General features: G+C 40.9%; 1 protein-coding gene across 1 annotated transcript; it reads left to right on the top strand.

The window, feature by feature from the left end:
- Positions 1-10,679, top strand: LOC112556031 (ATP-dependent RNA helicase A-like). The gene is given in 16 exon segments (XM_025224639.1): positions 1-52; positions 868-974; positions 1,335-1,433; positions 1,971-2,085; positions 2,280-2,374; positions 2,544-2,617; positions 2,742-2,894; positions 3,826-3,986; positions 4,178-4,289; positions 4,950-5,117; positions 5,367-5,451; positions 5,916-6,014; positions 7,468-7,635; positions 8,082-8,197; positions 8,944-9,141; positions 9,287-10,679. Coding segments are annotated over 16 exon segments (2,040 nt in total). The 5' UTR covers positions 1-45; the 3' UTR covers positions 9,570-10,679.
- Positions 10,680-18,799: the final 8,120 nt, after the last annotated feature.

Here is an 18,799-nt window from a genome sequence, read left to right as displayed (position 1 = left end):
AGAGAGTTTTGAGTGAGATATGAAGACAGACCCATAAAAAAGGACATGCTTGGTATGTGCTTTATTCTGATTTGTTAGTAGGAGGAGTCAGATCTTTTTTTCTGATTCCAATAATCTGAAGATATAAATAGTGGGATATATATAAAAAAAACCAGATGGGACGTACCCATGAGCCATCAGGGTTGACTAGCGGACACAAGGGGGAGAGAAGCGTCCCACGCTTGTTTCACAGGTAAAACAGACATGACACCCTTGTTACGGCCCGCTTTCACTTTCGCCATGGGTCGGACGCCATTTTGCCACATGGCCCCCGGGTACTCAAGACGTGTCCCACCTGTAGCCAATATTCCTTTGCTGCTGGGGAAAGAAAAATACATATCCCATACCTTGTCTAGGCAAGAAATCTCTTGCATTCCCAGTCTCTTTCACACAGAAAGTCTTCACAACGTCTTTCTACCTCGACTTATTTGGGACTGCCAAAACTGAGTTCTAAACAACCACAGGGATTTCAATGAACATTTCATTCAGTCGTGCGCTCTTTCATAAGTCATTCTCACTATCGTTCATTACTATTATCCCACAGCCAAGGGTGACAACCCAAGCTTCTTGAAACAGGGCTGATAACACACATCCCTAACTGTCAAGAGTATAATGTTAAGTTAAGGTGTACCTTTGTACAGTATTGTAACATCATTGATTCTGTGCATAGTTGTATTTGTGGGGGGCAGGGGATTGCATGTGGGCGCAGTTATGATAGTTATGATAATTGCTTATGAAAGTAAATGAGATGTTTGGAGATGCTTTGCGCATAAGAGGCCAGTGCAAGATTCAAATGAGATGATAATATAATGTTAATGTCTTACACAGAGTATTACTTAGAAGATTGCGTGCAGATGCTCAAATTTATCCCACCACCTAATGACAGCCGCAAGAAGAATTCAAGAGAAGATGTGCCTAATGATGACGAACAAGAGGTGTGGCATTCTTTCTGACTGTCATTCTCTCTCTGTCAACTTGTGTATCAATTGCCACAGTACTTATCTGTTTTTCAAGTTCCTTCTCTCTTATCTCAGATTTTGTTGATCAATGTTTTTTGCTGATTTATGAAGCAGCCAATCAGTTATCAAATCATATGATGAAATGTCATCAAGTTTTGTTCTGTCTTGGGTAAAAACCATTTATTGTGCAATTGGCTGCCCTAATTTAAGGATCCCCTAACCTTATATGATGGTCACACTGTACCTTCCTTGACCAAAGAAAAAAAAAAACAACATAAATTAACGTGTAGATTACTTTTCATTTTATCACTAGTTTAACTTTTTGTTGTTGTTCAGGAAAACTGTAATAAGCTGATCAGCAGTGGCTACAGTGAAGCCACTAAGGTTGCCATGGCAATGTTACCAGAGAAGGAGTTGTCCTTTGAATTGGTGGAGGTAAAGTGACAAGCTTAAACTTGACTTTTTTTTTTTAATTGGCATTAGTGGGTTAAATTCTTTCCTGCTCTCCACCAATGTTTGTCTTGATGAGTTGGATTTACGTTTGTGATATCTTTTTATTTGGGGCGAGACCTTCATAAGGAAGACATGACTTAAATGCTACCATATTTGTAAGATATTAAATTGTGAAATGTTATTTTTGTCCCATTCACAGTTATAACAGCATCAGTCATTTTAATGGCTGTCCATTATATCAGTATCATATGCTCAAACAATGCTTAATAATATACACAACTAGCAGCTTGAGAAAGATGTAGATGACCTGATGGTTGTGGATGAAATAGCTTAGTGTCAGGGATGATAGTTGATGATAATGTGACTTTTAGATGATGTAGATTACATAGAGACTGTAGGTAGTGACTTTAGATGATGTAATGGTTTAAAGTGGTGATGATAATAATGCAGTGACTATAATAAGAGCTGATGTTGTGCTTCTTGTTATGGCATTATTGTTGCTGGTGGCTGTTGTAATAGGCTTTGCTGCGCTATATCAAAAATCTCAGCATACCTGGTGCTGTACTTATCTTCTTGCCTTGTTGGAATCTTATCTACATGTTGCAAAAACATCTGGAATCCTCACCTGAGTTTGGTAGGTGGCCTCATTCTTGTTATCATTGTATTCATGCAATGTGTACTTTTCTTTATTTTATTAATGTAATAAGCTACTTTAGATCTAATAAGTGGTTTTAGTGCTATACAAAACCTTAATCAGATTGTTTAGATCAATAGCAGGCACTGTCTTTTCTGTAGGTAAATAAACATAACATTTTAATACGATTTTAGGGGGCTCCCGGTACCGCATTCTTCCTTTGCACTCTCAGATACCACGTAAAGAACAGCGTTGTGTCTTTGAGCCAGTTCCAGATGGTGTCACAAAGGTATATTGTCATTTTCTTTTTGCGTGAGTAACTCAGATCTTAGATGCCAAATAGATAAACTTACAAGAACTATATGTAATAGGTGATATTTCTTTGAAAGAAGTTTGTTTTACGTTTTACATCATGGTTTGTCTAATTTTTAACCTTTGCTTTATTTTATTTTTTTCAGATCATTTTGTCAACGAATATTGCAGAGACAAGTGTGACCATCAATGATGTTGTCTATGTAGTAGACTCCTGCAAGTAAGTACCATGATTCAAGTTATATATATTATATATTCTGACCAAGTCATACATGTATAAAAACAAACTGCAGCTTGATTTTATATCTTGCTCGTAGCATCACAAAGTTGACCATGTGTTACAGGGTAAAGGTGAAGCTGTTTACATCCCACAACAACATGGCAAACTATGCCACAGTGTGGGCATCTAAAACTAACTTAGAGCAGCAAAGAGGGAGAGCTGGGCGTGTCAGGCCTGGGTTTGCATTCCACCTGTGCAGTCGAGCTCGTTATGAAAGGTGCAGTTAGCAAGATTTTCTAGGATACTTGTCTTATTCTCTGCCATTTTAAATAGCTGAATTGTCTTCTGTGTGTAATCTTGGTTCTTGGTCTCATTTTGTCCTTTGACCTTTCGATGATGTTTTGACATTGAAAGTGAGGTATCATCCTGTCTATGAGACAAATTTTTAAAGTATTTTTCTAGGAGTGTTTACTTTGTGTTCTTTAGGGACATTTTGTGTGAACTTGCTTTAAAAAGGGGCGTTGTATCATGAGTCATTCCAGTATTTGTTTTAGTATGTATTTGCAATTCAGACTGTTTCCTCCATATATTGAAAGAGTGTTTAGTCTCTTGGTTGCCATCTACTGCAAGGGGTTGGTTAAGATGGTCATGGGCTTAATAAAAGCTGGGAATAAGCATAGCCTTAATGCTGACTAAGATTACTATGTTGGCATATGTAGCTTGCACTCTTTTGCAGTTGCAACTTAGGTTTTTGTGCTTGTGGAGCAATGAAGTACAACTTTATTCATCCCAGAGAGTGTCAGTTACAGCGGATAGGGATGCAGCTATGAATAACAACAATAATATGTTATGACAAGAGAGCTTGTAAATCTCAGAGTCACACTCATTGTGCAAGTGTGCTCACCATTTAAGTAAGATTTCCTGATGTAAATTATACAAGAGAAAAATAAATGAAGATAGTGAAAAATAGTTTTTAAAAAACCCAGAAAATCAGCATTAGACATTTTAACAATAGTCAAGAGACCATAACATAGCAAATTTGATTAGAAATAATAACTAGAAAATGATAGTTTTAAGATTACAAAAAGGATACATTTTTTAAAAGTTTATGTTTGGAAGATTCGTGAGAGATAATAACTGGGCAAAACTTTAGGCTGTTTGGCAGAATTTGTGGAAAATCTTTGAGATGCAGACTTGACACCTTTCAGGCTTGACCAGCACACAACACCAGAAATCTTCCGCACTCCCCTTCATGAACTGGCACTGGCCATCAAACTGCTTCACTTGGGCCCCATTCCCCAGTTCCTGAACAAAGCAGTAGAGCCACCACCAATTGATGCAGTCGCGGAGGCTGAAGCCACCTTGAAAGGTTCATCTTTGATCCTCTAATACCTCAGTCATGTTCTGAAGACTTAGCATTTTTCATTACAGATCACTTTAACTAAGATGTGCATGTTCTTAAAATATTTTCTTAAGTTTTTATGGTTCTCAAAGAAAACTTTTTTGCTTAATGTGTAATCTGTTGTTTGCACACTAAAATCTGTTTTATATGGCTGATAGCTATGCATGCCCTGGACAGTAATGATGAGCTGACACCTCTGGGCCGCATCCTGGCTCGCTTGCCCATTGAGCCACATCTGGGCAAGATGATCATCTATGGATGCATCTTCTAGTAAGCAAGTCTGGAAACTATTATAGCATGTGCAGTGTAATGTATGAAGGTGAACTTATTTCTGTAACATACATGGTTGCTGCTTAGACATCTTCTGTCACCATAAATGAGATAGAAAAAGACAGCCATCTAAACTAAAGCCATATAAGTTCTGCGTTGTATAGTCTTTCAGCAGGCCTCCCGCTAAAAATCTTCAAGAATCTATAGATTGTGTTCTTCATTGCCGGTAGTGCAGCAACAAATCTGACCACATGATAAACCATTTTAAAGTGGATGTAGATTTCAGCCACTATGTTCAGTTGGTGGAAACTCCCATTTAATGCTTACTGTGCATGCACGTGCATTTGATAATACAAAAGGTTACTCACTGAATATTAGAGTCTAGTATGAACATTTCAAACAAATGTTTAATGCCATTGGGAGATCAGATTTTCTTTTAGAAAGTTGTTTTTTCTTTCATATATTAGCATTTCTGATTTATCTGTTTTTGACAGCATGTTTTATGAAAGGGTTAGGAAGGTATCAGAATCTTCATCTCCCTAGTATTTAAAACAGTGCAGTGGTATTGCATGTAAATTATGTTGGGAAGAGAAAAATGGGTAAAAAGAAATGATGGCAGCATTGGAGACTTTCGTGGTACACCCAGTCCTTATGTTGCAGCATTGGGGATGCTATGTGCACAATAGCAGCAAGCACTACATTTCAGGAGCCATTTGTCCCGCAAATTGATCGCAGGCGTTTAGGTTAGGTGCACAAATCTTTGGCAGGGTCACGGCACAGTGACCACGCTGCCCTGCTCAATGCTTTCCAGCTATGGGAAAAAGCCAGGTCAGTGTCTGAAAAACATGCCTTAAAACTATAGCGAAGCACATGATTCTGCTTGTGCAAGTATGCAAATACTCACTCACTTGAAGAATCTGATAACTGTTATGTAAAATACATGTTACATTTCTGATGCTCAACCAAAAAAAAAAAAATTCCTTGGCTGTCAGCTAGGTTTTTGGAGAGCGAATAGTGCCCGACATTTCCTTTTTTCATGATGAGCTTATAATCTGTCATTAAGAGATTTCTTTGCAGATGTAATGGGGAAGAAAGAGAGATGCACTTTTGTGATCAGAAATCACTTAACATGCAGATTCTTCGCATGACTTGTGAGGCGAAGGTTTGGGGTTTTTCTCACAGTAGTAATATTTTTAAGGGGATGTTTTTTTCATGATGGACCACATGTTATACACCTAGAACACAGACTGTTCACACAATTGATATATTTAGATTTAGAGAAATTTTTTTTTCTTATTTTCTTGAGAATAATTATGAGCACGAATGCTGTTAGTTAATTTTTCTTCTTTGCTAGGCTACATTTATTTTGATCTGTTGTTAGAATGGGTGCTGTTGCGAAATGTGTTATTATTTGTAGCAGAGATTGCATTCTAGTAAATCAAAAAGGACACCAGCTCATTTGCAGAAATGGGCTTTTGTGCACATGCATGCATACAAATATTTACACACATATGTGATGACATGTGTTCAGATAGATGTATACACACACACATGTGATTGTGGACACATAACATGCTTCCCTACCTTGCCTAGAATGGACATTTGGAAAGTTTGCTGTTTGTTTAGAACCAGTTGCGAGACATACTGGTGAACACAGGGTTCCCAGAAGTGTGCCTATTGCCACAGTCATTTGACTTCAATGGTCCAGACAATAACCTGGATGTGGTTGGTATATATATATATTTTTTTTAATACAGAAAATCTAGTGCTGGTGCATAAGACTCCCTGCATTCTTTAAGAAAGAAACTTGCTCTCTTCTGAACTTCACTCAACGAAAAAAAAAAATATATGTTAGATAGTCCCATGACCTTACTGTTGGGGAATGAGGTCAGAGATCGCATTTACATTCTTTGCCAACTTTCTTGTGAGGGTGGTGCAGTCCAAAATGGCCGGTGCTTTGTTCTTGTAAAATAATGGCCTTCAATTATATGAGATTATCTTAAAAAGATTGAATTTTGGAGGCACTGAAATTCTGCCTTGTTAGTTTCTTCAAGTTGCTATTACAGTATATCTAACAGCTATCTGTTATAATTTACAATGATTTACATATAATTTACAATTCCCAAACCCTTGTTCTGTCCCACCAGTCCCCTCCTACCATAACTGTATTTGCCAGAATCTTTTATCTCAGAGTATTTTAACAAGAGAAAATCTGTTTTTCCCAATCCATTTTGTTCCCCAGGGATCAGATGGACCATGACTATGACAGCAACAACAACACTGGAAGACTTAGACTTTGCTGATGACATTGCTCTGCTGTCACACCGCCACCAAGACATGCAGGAAAAAACAAAGGCCTTCTCAGAAACAGCTGGAAACCTTGGCTTGAAGGTCAGCACAAAGAAAACGAAAAGTATGAGAGTGAACGCCAGAGTCCAAGACAGCATCAAACTAAATGGAGAAGAGATTGAGGAAGTTGACAGTTTCTCCTATCTTGGGTCCAAAATGTCAGACACCGGGGATGCGGAGGTGGAGATTCGAGCCCGACTGGCGAAAGCCAGCCAGGCCTTCGCCTCACTCAGGAGCACATGGAAGGCAAAAAACATCAGCCAGAAGATCAAGCTGAGAATCTTCAAGTCAAAATGTGATCAGCACCCTCCTTTACGGATCAGAATCTTGGAAGATGACAAAACCATCAGTAACAAGCTTGACGTCTTCCAAAACAGATGCCTCAGGCGCATACTTAACATCTTTTGGCAAACACCATCACCAACGAAGAACTCCACCGAAGAACTGAAACCGAGTCCATCACCACGCAGGTTCAACGAAGGCGTTGGCGATGGATTGGACATGTGCTCCGCCAGCAGACAGCAGACCTTTCCAGAGTCGCCCTACGATGGACTCCAGACGGCCGAAGAAAACGAGGCCGCCCAAAGGAAACTTGGAGAAGAACAGTGGAAAGGGAGATGAAGGGAAAGGGCTGGACATGGGGTCACCTAGAGCGGGTTTCAGCCGATCGACATCGGTGGCGGACTCTGGTTGAGGCCTTATGTGCAACCTGATGCACGAAGAGGAATAGATAGATAGATAGATTTTGTTCCCCAAATGTTATGTAACGGATGACAGCTGTCCTTTTTTTCAAAACCTTTGAAGATAACTGGTGGCTTGTTGATGTCAGGCCATCACCCTGCTGTGTATGGGGCTGTACCCCAACGTGTGCTACCACCAGGAGAAACGCAAAGTTTTGACACAGGAAAGCAATGCTGCTCTTATACACAAGTCCTCTGTCAACTGTTCCAACTTTGAGATTCACTTCCCATCTCCCTTCTTCATCTTTGGAGAAAAGGTATGAACACACCTGTTGTTTATGTCATTATTACTCGTGTCTGCTTGTCACTTTCTTTTTTTAATCAGTAGCTTTTGAATAAATACTAGAAGGAACTATTTGTCGTGAATGGTTGAATACAATTAGGTCATGCATAAATTACAGTTCCAGTGTGTTGTCATGGCAAAGAGGTTTTGGCATATAGGTCTGTAGAATCTGTTTTCAAATGCAAATAAATGCAGCCATATATTCAACTGGGAGTCTCTCCTGATGTGTGCTTAGTGTTAACGGTATGATGTGCTATATTTCACATAGGATGCATAGTGGAGTGATATTCAAGATGACAAGTGGTCAAGTAGTATAGGTGAGGATGCATTCCTATTAAATGCATGATGACACATGATTACAGACAACAATGTTACAGATCAGAATGTGTTATATCATGATTACACACAACATTGTTACAGATCAGAACACGTGCTGTATCAGCCAAGCAGATGACAATGGTGTCACCTCTCCAACTTTTACTGTTTGCCTCACGATCAGTATCATGGCAGGAGTCGATGGTGGTGCTTGACAACTGGTCAGTATGTAAATGGTCAATGTAGCACTATTATTAGCATTTGGCTTCATATTATTGTCATGAAGTCTGGTACTGTGCTGGCATATTTTGACTAATGCCACTTTTTTTTAACCTTTTACTACCAGTATTTAAACACAAAGTTAATACTTTGGTAAACATGCTGACGAATGCTAATTCATACAAATTAATAGTTAACTCAGAACCAAATAGTATTGTAGCTACATGTCCGGTGGTGCAACTGTTATCTCATCTGTCAATGATACAGCAAGGACTTTAGGTTTAGATCTCATCTTGGGCATACTGTTCTTTCTCTGCAAGTGCCATCTGCTTACAGGGTTGGCTGCTTGATATAGCCTTAGTTGCTGGCTCATCATAAAATAACAATTCTGCCTCAATGACCACCCCGTGTCTATCCTGCTGCATGCAACACTAATTATGGAGTGTCTGAAAAACATAAAGACCCTGGTAAAATTCCGTCAGAAGACATTGATTTTGTTTGAAGGCTATGGTTTTGGATTTGGGGTAGCCCTCATCAATTACAAAGCCAGAAGTTTTATGTGATAAAGTTTAGATGGAAGACTTCGCCTTCTTCTATTCATTCACTAGGATGTACTTTATCACTAGTTTTAGATGTGGAAACTGGCTGATAATTTGAATTTTTTGCTGCTTTAAAAAAATATGTTTTTGAAATGTAGAAGGTAGAATGTCATTCCAACATTGAATGTCTTTGCTCTGTGGATTTTTAGGATCAACCTACAGCTGGATTCAGAGGTGGCTGCAAAAGTTGTGGCTTTGCGGCCAGCTCTTGAGGCTCTAATGATCCGGGCCACCAAAAATCCTTCAGGGATAGGTCATCTAGACCCACAGGAAGAGAGCCTCGTGTCAGTCCTTCAAGCACTTTCTCAACCCATTGCTGCTGGACAACATGAGCTGCCAATTGAGGGGTGAGGATCGGAATGCAAAGATCTACAGCAGTGAGACTAAGAGTGTGTTTGGGCGTGTGCTTGTGCACTTCCACCTCTTTACCCAAGTGACACTTTTTTTCTTGATAGGTAACTGTATTTTGATGCTTTTCCAAACTTGTTACAGGCAAGCTGGAAACTACCATGGTCGTCCAGCAAAGATTTCAAGGATGGACTTTGATGGCAGTTTTCAAAGCCGGGGAGGCCATGGCTTGGGTAGGGAGCTCAAGGGGGCGGAAGAGGAGGCTATGGTGGCCAAAGCAGTGGCAGGGGAGGCTTCTTCAGCAGCGGAAGAGGTCATTCTTTTGGAGTTGGCAGAGGAAGTTCCTTCAGCGGCGGAAGAGGTAATTCTTTTGGAGTTGGCAGAGGAAGTTCCTTCAGCGGCGGAAGAGGTCATTCTTTTGGAGTAGGCAGAGGAAGTTCCTTCAGGGATTACAGAGGTGGTTTTGATGGCAAGAGGAGAAGCTTTGGGCGAGGAAGAGGATATGGCGGACGTGGTGGCTACTAACCTCTTTGGGTTTCCTGTGTGATTGCATCGCAGCTGGTTTTAGATAACTTTTATTTTCATTTGCGACTGCACTCACACGACAGCATTTGGCATTCCTAAAATCTCTGATAACATTTATTTTCCGAAAACATGAGCATGTTGATTTCCGTCACCTTTTTTTTTTTTTTTTATATTTCGGTGTTCTGCATAAAATGTACATTGGTGCTTGTGGGAAATGTATATTGCTTTTGATCTGCAGGAAGAGAGTAAAGCAAATATGATTGATTTACAAGACTGAAGTCTGTAAAAAAGATTGTCAAGTATGACAAGCTTTAGATGTTCGTCTCTCTCATCTATAGTAAAAACGTTTTTTAACTATAGCTCAGTTGCATCAATACACCTATATCTAAGAGTTAAATTTGATTGTAAAATACTTTTGTTACCTGCATTAAAAAAAAAAAAAACCTCCACTTTGACATGCATTTATAGCATTTACATTTTAAGTCCAAGCTAGTAAGTTGTCCCAGCTGTACAACTTGTGATATCTTTATCATTTTAAGAGATTTTATAGGACTATGAACCCAGGCAAGAATTACGGCATAAAAATCTGACACCTCTCCAACTTAAAAAAAAGCTTAGAGCAGAACAGCCAAGAAAAAGAAGCATTTGAGCTGCCAATAGCGTAGTCAAAAGAATTTGGAAAACATCAAATTAAGCAGTTATTAATATAGTTAAAACTCCCTATTAAGATTCTCTAAAATTCTCTAAAAAGTAAAATTGGCCCAGGCTAAATGAATACCTGAGCAGTAACACCTTTTTCATATTTTATATGCATATTTAACAACATATTTAACATCCAAACAAAAGAGCGATAAACTTTTTTAAAAATTCGATTTAAGAGAAAATTGTGTTCTGCATCATTGTGTGATTTGTTCTGAGTATGTGTAAAGTGGTCATTTTTATTTAGTAAGATGGAGGCTGAACTTGTTTGAACACATGCTGTTATTGGTGAAATATATGACATTAACAGTTACTTTCATGTGATACTGATTTGTCTTTTTTGTGCCTGGATTGATTTGAATTTCAGTGCTGGGATATTTAGTCATTATATGGTTGTGGCAGGGTCAATTCAACTCAGGCAGGTGGTGGATATGACTGGAGTTATATAGTTTGCTTGTTTATTGGGATCGGTCATTGTGAACCAGTACATAATTTATGTGATTTCAGCAGAATAATGTAATATCAGGCAAGCAGTCAGCCGGAGGTAGTTATTTACAAAATATTTTTCAACAAGCTACTTCTGCAAAAAAATTTTAATAGAGCACAAACTGCTGCTTGTTGTGTTGGGGAGGTATAGTCATAATAGATTGCAATTAGATATACAGCAAAATACATCCATGAAATATTTTGGGGTTGGAACGAAGAGGGGTTTGTAATATAAAAAAAAAGGTCTTAATAAGGAAGTTTTATTGGACAAGGAAAAGTCAGGGTAATATTGCACTAGGTTTTTTCTGAAAGAGGTTTTAAATTTAAAACGGAAAACAGTGTCTCTGCTTCATGGAGAGAGAGAGAGGTAGCAGGACCAAACGAGAAAGAGCTACAACTGAACCTCTCCAGGCTCATCATCTATCATTTATAGTTGAACATAACGACAGCAAACAATATGTCATGCGTAAATATAACTTACTAGTCTCCAGATATAGCTTCTGAAGGTGACAAAGACTGTATTTTCCATATACTGCTAGCAAATGTAAGGATCTGTATAATGAGGAAAATAATTTTTTTTTCTTTTTACAATGTTTATCCCACCACTTGGTATTTGAAATGGGTTACATCATTTATTGGGAAACATTCAACTAAATCATTTCTAGAACGCTATTTTCAAACTACAATTGTTCCATAAGCACAATACAATATATCTTTATTGTCTATGTCTGGTTGCAACAGAGATAGAAATTTTCCTTTGTTGCTGAGAAAAATAAACTGAAGAGATTACTCAGGCAGTTATACTCATGCTTAACCCCCTCATATGACACAATTGTCAGATACACTTCCTCTTACTCTCTTACACACACACATTCAGACTATGTCATCATCATCATCATCAGCATCATCATTCCTTGCTACTCCTCGATGAGCATAGGGCCGCAACAACACCTCGCCAGCGGACCCGGTTTTGGGTAGCCCCCTTCAGTTTGGCCCATGTGGTTCTGGCAGCCTTTGCCTCGCTCTCTACTGATCTTCTCCAAGTCTGTTTTGGCCTCCCAACTTTCCTCTTCCCCTGCGGGTTCCAGTCAAGTGCCTGCCTGGCAATGGTGTCAGCTGGTTTCCAGCCCCACTTGCGCTTTTTGATGTCTTGACTAGTGGCATTCTGGTTAGTTCTTTTTCACAGGCTGCTGTTGGAGATCCTCTCAGGCCATCTTATTCTCAAAATATGGAGAAGGCATCGGTTTGTAAAGGTCTGGAGCTTGTTGTTGATGGTGTTTGTCACTCTCCAAGTTTCAGAGCCATACAGTAGGACTGCCTTCACATTGGTGTTAAATATGCGGGTCTTGCTGCGAAGGGATAATGCTCGGGAGTTCCAGATGGGGCGCAGACTGTTGAAAGCATGCCTGGCCTTGTTTATGCGGCTTCTGATGTCTTCGTCCGCTCCACCTTCCTTGCTGACGATGCTCCCCAGATATGTGAAGCGGTCCGTTTCTAGGATGTTCTCGCCTTGAAGTTGGATTGGAAGTTCCTGCTTATTGTTGAATTTCATCACTTCGGTCTTCTTTTTGTTGATCTTTAAGCCGGTCTTTTCTGCTTCCTCTGCTAGCTTGCTCAGTTTGGTTTGTGCATGCTGCTGCCGATGAGATAGGAGACTAATGTCATCTGCAAAGTCCAGGTCTTCTAGCTGTTTATTGAAGGTCCACTGGATACCGGTGTTGTTGTCTTTGGTCGTCTTACGCATAACCCAGTCTATGACCATCAGGAAGATTGTCGGTGATAATATGCAACCCTGTCTTACGCCAGTCTTCATTACAAAAGGTTTAGTGAGTTTGCCATTATGGATAACTTGGCAGGATGAGTCTTCATACAATCCCTGGACGATGTTTATGAATTTAGGCGGAATACCATAGTGGTTCATCAATCTCCAGATGACGTCCCTGTCTACACTGTCGAAGGCCTTCTCAAAGTCCACAAAGGTTATATAAAGGGAGGTTTGCCATTCGATGGACTGTTCTATGATGATACGAAGGGTTGCAATGTGGTCAGTGCATGATTTGTCCTGGCGAAACCCTGCTTGTTCTGGTCTCATTCTCATGTCTAGTGCCTTCTTCAGTCTCTCTAGTATTATCCTTGTCAGGACTTTGCTGGGATGGACAGCAGCATGATTCCCGCCAGTTGTTGCACTGGGAGAGGTCTCCTTTCTTTGGTAGTTTGACCAGGTGGCCTACTTTCAGTCTGCTGGGACTAGCTCTTGTTCCCAGATCTTGTGTAGGAGGGGCTGTAAAATTGTTGCTGTTGTTTCTGGGTCTGCCTTTAATGCTTCGGGAGGTATGCCGTCCGGGCCTGCTGCTTTGCCATTTTTCATGCTTTTGATAGCTTTGATGATTTCTGTCTTAGTGGGAGGGCTGGTGTTGACGTGAAGTTGTGCAGTTGCTGGTGGTATGTCAGGTAAAGATGGTGGATGAGGTCGATTCAGCATCTCTTCGAAGTACTCCATCCAGCGGTCTCTTTGTTCTGCATCATTTGTTATGGTCTTGCCGTTTTTGTCTTTCACCGGCTTGTTTGAGTTTACGCTCTTGCCTGACAGAGTTCGTGTTATTTCATATAATCTCTTCATGTTTCCCTGTGTGGCTGCTGTCTCTGCTTCCTCTGTCAGGGTGAATCATGGGTGAAGCGTCTCTTGTCCTCCCTTGCCGACCTCTTCACTTGGCGGTTGGCTTCCCAGTATTTCGCTCTGAGACCTTCTTTCTCTTGCTGGTCTTGGCACTCGTTGAGCTTCTGTTTCAGTCCCTTTCTTGATTCAATCTTTGCCCAGGTCTCTTGGGTCATCCATTCCTTCTGTTTTCTTTCCCTCTTTCCTAGAACATCTGTACAGGTTGACTTCCAAATTCTTTTGAGTGTTGACCAGTGTTCTTCCACAGATTCTTCCGCCAATCCTGAAAGGGCCTCATACTTATTCTTAATTTCACAGTTATAAATTTCCCGTGTCTCCTTGTTCTTGAAGTACTGGGTATTGAACTTGTGATGTGGTCTGCCTGCTGTATCAATGAAGGACTTCAGTTTGATCTTGAAAACTGCTATTAGAAGCTGGTGGTCTGAAGCAACATCTGCTCCTCTTCTCACTCTGACATCTTGGAGACTCCTTCTCCACTTTCGACCAACTGTTATATGGTCGATCTGGTCTTCCGTCTGGCCATCCGGGGAAGTCCACGTTGATTTGTGTATATTCTTGTGTGGGAATACAGTGCCACCAATGACATGGTCGTTGAAAGCGCAGAAGTCTATGAAGAGCTCCCCGTTTTCATTGCAGGTGCCGACGCCATGTCTTCCCATGATGAGCTCCCTGTTGGTGTTGTCATCTCCCACTTTGGCATTTAGGTCTCCCATAATGATCTTCAGATCTCTTCTTGGTGTGCGGTCAAGAAGAGACTGCAAGGAGTTATAGAATTCTTCTTTTTCCTCTTCATCTGCGGCATTTGTTGGTGAATAGCATTGGATGATGGTAGTCTTCCTTCCTTTAGCATTGAATCTTGCTGACATGAGCCGTGGTGAGACTAGTTCCCAGGCCCTCAGCGCCTTTGTTGCCTCTGTTGACATCAGCAGTGCTACTCCCTGGGTATGGTCGTGGTCCAGGTCTTTGTGGCCAAATAAACTGAAGAGATTACTCAGGCAGTTATACTCATGCTTAACCCCCTCATATGACACAATTGTCAGATACACTTCCTCTTACTCTCTTACACACACACACATTCAGACTATGTCAAGACTAAGTATAATCATTTCAGAAGCATTGGATCAAGATGGGTACATTTCATCTCAGCAATTACATTTACATCCATGGACATTTAATACCAGTTCAGATGGTGAGAAATATGACAGCAGCAATGACAAGCTGAATTCTTTACAGATTTGTTACATGAGTTCTATCTAGGGATTATGATATATCTAGCAAAGATTGAATATAAGAATAAGGTAGAAACAAAACTAAGGGAAGGGAACGCACGTGAGGCATGGTTGGGGCTCAACAAAATTATGGGTCGCGCAACAACAAAAAAACAGGATGTAGGATGTGCTGCTGCAGACCTGGCTAATGACTTAAACAAGTTTTATGCCAGGTTTGATGTACACAATTTTTCTCGAGAACATGAACTGATCTGTTCTTCCCTGTCACCATGTGATATTTCAGTGGACGAGAATGCCGTAACATCGTGCCTGTCCCGAATTAATCCCCTTAAAGCTCCTGGACCAGATGGTTTAAAAGGACGGGTGCTGAGGTCTTGTGCCCAGCAGCTGAGCCCAATGGTCACACATCTGTTTCACCTGTTCCTGAACAGTCAGTTCTTTCCCAAGCTATGGAAGACCTCAACTATTATTCCAGTGCCAAAAAAATCACATGCCAAAGAACTAAATAACTTCCGACCAGTGGCCTTGACTCCTCTTCTTGCTAAATGCATGGAGAGAGTTGTTTGCCACCAATTAATCCCTGCCATTGCTGATCAACTCGACCCCTACCAGTTTGCGTACAAAGCGAAAAGAGGAGTGGATGATGCCTGTTTGACTCTCTACAACCTGGTAGCAAGCCACCTGGATGGCACTGGTACATACGCCCGTATTCTGTTCATGGACTTTTCATCTGCATTTAATACCATTCAGCCACACTTGCTTTTACAAGGTCTCCTAGCACTAAACGTTAACTCAACCCTAGTGCTCTGGATGAGGGAGTTTCTCCGGGACCGGCCACAAAGGGTCAGCTTGGGAGGCACAATCTCGAACACTCTGATCGTAAATGCTGGAGCCCCACAGGGCTGTGTTTTGTTCCCGATACTGTTCTCTGTTTATACTAGTGAAGTCAGGACGGAATTCTCAAATTGTTTCCTATCACTGATTAAGTTTGCAGACGATATGGCATTGGTTGCTAGGCTCAAGGATGAGAAGTCACTGGCAAACTATTTCCTCCAGGTTCAGAAATTGCACTCATGGTTTGAAGAAAACTTCCTGGTGCTCAATGTCTCCAAAACTAAGGAAGTGGTCCTTGACAGAAGGAAATATCAACCTGTCCACACCCCCATCATTATTGATAATGAGGTAATAGAACAGGTGCAAAGTTTTAGGTACCTCGGCACTGTGCTAGACAACAAACTGTCCTTTCAGGAAAACACCAGCTTTGTTTCCAGGAAAGCACATCAGCGCCTGTTCCTTCTGAGGCAATTGCGGAATTTTGGTGTCAGTAGCCCTGTCCTCGAGTTCGTATATCGCAACCTAATCGAGAGCATCATAACATTTAATATACCGATGTGGTTTGGCGTTCTCTCTGTCAAAGATAAAGCTTGTTTGACGAGGGTGGTCAAGAGTGCCAGTAGGATCATTGGTTCTCCACAAAGAACTTTAGGTGAGCTACACATCAGGGCTATGAGGTTAAAAGCGGTCAGCATCATCACAGTCCCTTCTCACCCACTACATCGCCATTTTCAACTGCTACCCTCCGGCCGTAGATGGAAGCAGGTGGTCGCCAGGAAGAGTGCCTTTGCCAGGTCATTTTTACCGACCGCAATAGCACTCTTGAACAGATCACACCAGAAACTACACGGGAAGGAAGACCCCGAAGAAAATGCGACGATCTAGAAGAGGAAACAGGAACAGAGTGCGGCGGAGAGGATGTCGTCTCCCGCTGCCGCTGATTACCTTCACCAACGCCGCTCCATTGCTAACGAAAGGACAGAACTCGCTAGCATACTAATATATATATTTGTGTGTGTGTGTGTGAAACTTAGGTCAGGTAATTATCCACTTTTACTGTCTTATCTAAAGGTTTTGTTACATTGATGGACAGGATTAATCATAATGGAAAAGTGAAATGCATATGCCTTTTAAATAAGTGTCTTTTCTGCGCTTTTTTTTTTTTTTTTGAGCTCCCAACAAAGAAAAATTTCTGTCTCTTGCGACCATAGACAATAAAGATGTCTTGTATCTTGTATCTTGTATATCTAGGAAATCTATGTACATTATTGAGAATAGATTACACAAAATCTTATGCAGGACACCATGACAATGACTGGTTGAATTATAAAAGTTACGAAGCTGCAAAAATCTAAATAAAACATATATGCTCAATATTTTTATGTGGGCTAATTGCAAAAAACACATTGAGGAAATGACAATATGACCATTGCAATAAAATCTGCCCATCATAGTGAAATTAGAATATCACTAGAGCGGCAACATTGTTAGCCTGAGAAAATGTGTCAGACGGTTGTACATTTTCCCTTGTATCTGTGCACAGATACATGGTTAAGAGACCAGTGCATTATGTAGATGTAAGTGCTAGAGGCGGGTTTGCAGGGATTGTTTCAGACTTCCTATGGTTTGGTGGTGCTGGATAGAATAGCGCAGTAGAAGATTAGGTCCCACTGCACCAGACGATCCCCGAGCAAGACCACCTTCCCTGCCATGACAGTGAACAGGATTTGGAAGATGCTGGAAGATTCCTGCAGCCAACAGATATGTAACTATTTTTAGATGCAAATATGTTGTTCACTAAAGAAGACCTATTCGTGCCCTGCTGTAACTATTGTAGCGGGAGCGCTAGTTTCGGTCAGAGGTACTGCTGACAGTGCTTAGCCCCTCGGCCCCACACCCCCTTCCACCTCACGCGTGGTCGCGCTGCGCAGCAGCGTCCGCGCCTTTTCTCTCGGTACGAGAACTGGTCCGGCACAGTAAGTGACGTTTTGAGACTGAGATAGCGAGAAGTACCTTAGTACCGCAAGGCGCTCTGGTCCGCTGGAAATAGCGGCTCGCGACACTCAGTCTCTTTTCTCTCGTCCCCACCCCAGGAAGTATTGTCTCTATAGACATATTCATTCCAGTCTAAAACGGCAAGGCCCACTCGCATGTTATAACGGATTTTTATCTTGTGCACTTTACATGTTATATCAATTGTAGAATCATCAGCAGTAGTGTTAAATTTGGTGTTTCAATTGTTATGCTGGTGATTTTGTTTGTTATATATCAATCTGTATGACAGTGCCTCCAGCCACTAATTTTGTTTGCATACCTGTACTTCACCTGCCAGTAAGAAATGTTGAATTCCTTGTCATGTTACGTAAATCATGAGATGAGGGGGGGAGGTGTTTGAAACTGTGCAAATAAATTAAATGAATTTCAGTTGCAAACTATATTTTGTTGTTAGTATTGTTGCTCTTTTCCCACTCTCTTACTCGTTGGGTTTTCCAAAAGGAAACCACACCACGGCCAAACTAACAGCAGTGTATATACGGAAGTGCAGAGTGTGGTAAGAAAATGGTGTAGTAGAAAGGACATGGAATTCATGAGATGGACACGACTGTCATTTTCCAGATGCAGAGTGTAAGAAACAATGTGTACATAGCAACCGGAAAATAAAATAATAATACTACAGTGTGAACACTAGTGCACATGCACGTCACACTCAAAACTTGGCAAGCCGAATATTGATATCCCCGCTTATGAGGAAAGAAAGATAAGAGATAAAAGACAGATAAAAAAGCAATAAAATTAAAGTTTGAAAATTCTGTTGTTTTTATGTTTGTGTCAGTTGCGCTGTTCATTCTTCTCTCCTTCATATATTCTAGTTTTGCTTGTTTGTGGAGAATACACTCAGTCCTAACCCTGCAGTCTGTTCAGATAGAAGTCGTTTCGCCTCAGCGCTCAGACCCTACGGCAAGTACAATAATCGGGTGAGGGAGACGATTTATTGCCATGCTACTCGGCGGTGCCTGTGATGTCCACCCGCCTTTTGTACGGGTTGTAATTGAAGACGACTGGCCGCTGGCAGTCCGCACGGCGTGTACTCCTACCTTCCCTCGCACGGGCGATACCACTCACTTCCTTCAGGTAGGAAGACTTCGGCATTATTGGCAATTTGGTTAGAATCCACCTCAAGCTTTACGGAATTGTATTATGATAAGG

This window comes from Pomacea canaliculata, unplaced genomic scaffold, assembly GCF_003073045.1.
Source record: "Pomacea canaliculata isolate SZHN2017 unplaced genomic scaffold, ASM307304v1 utg369_pilon, whole genome shotgun sequence".
Taxonomy (NCBI): domain Eukaryota; kingdom Metazoa; phylum Mollusca; class Gastropoda; order Architaenioglossa; family Ampullariidae; genus Pomacea; species Pomacea canaliculata.
The sequence above is the reverse complement of the archived record's forward strand: the minus strand, read 5'-3'. Positions and strand labels throughout refer to the sequence as shown.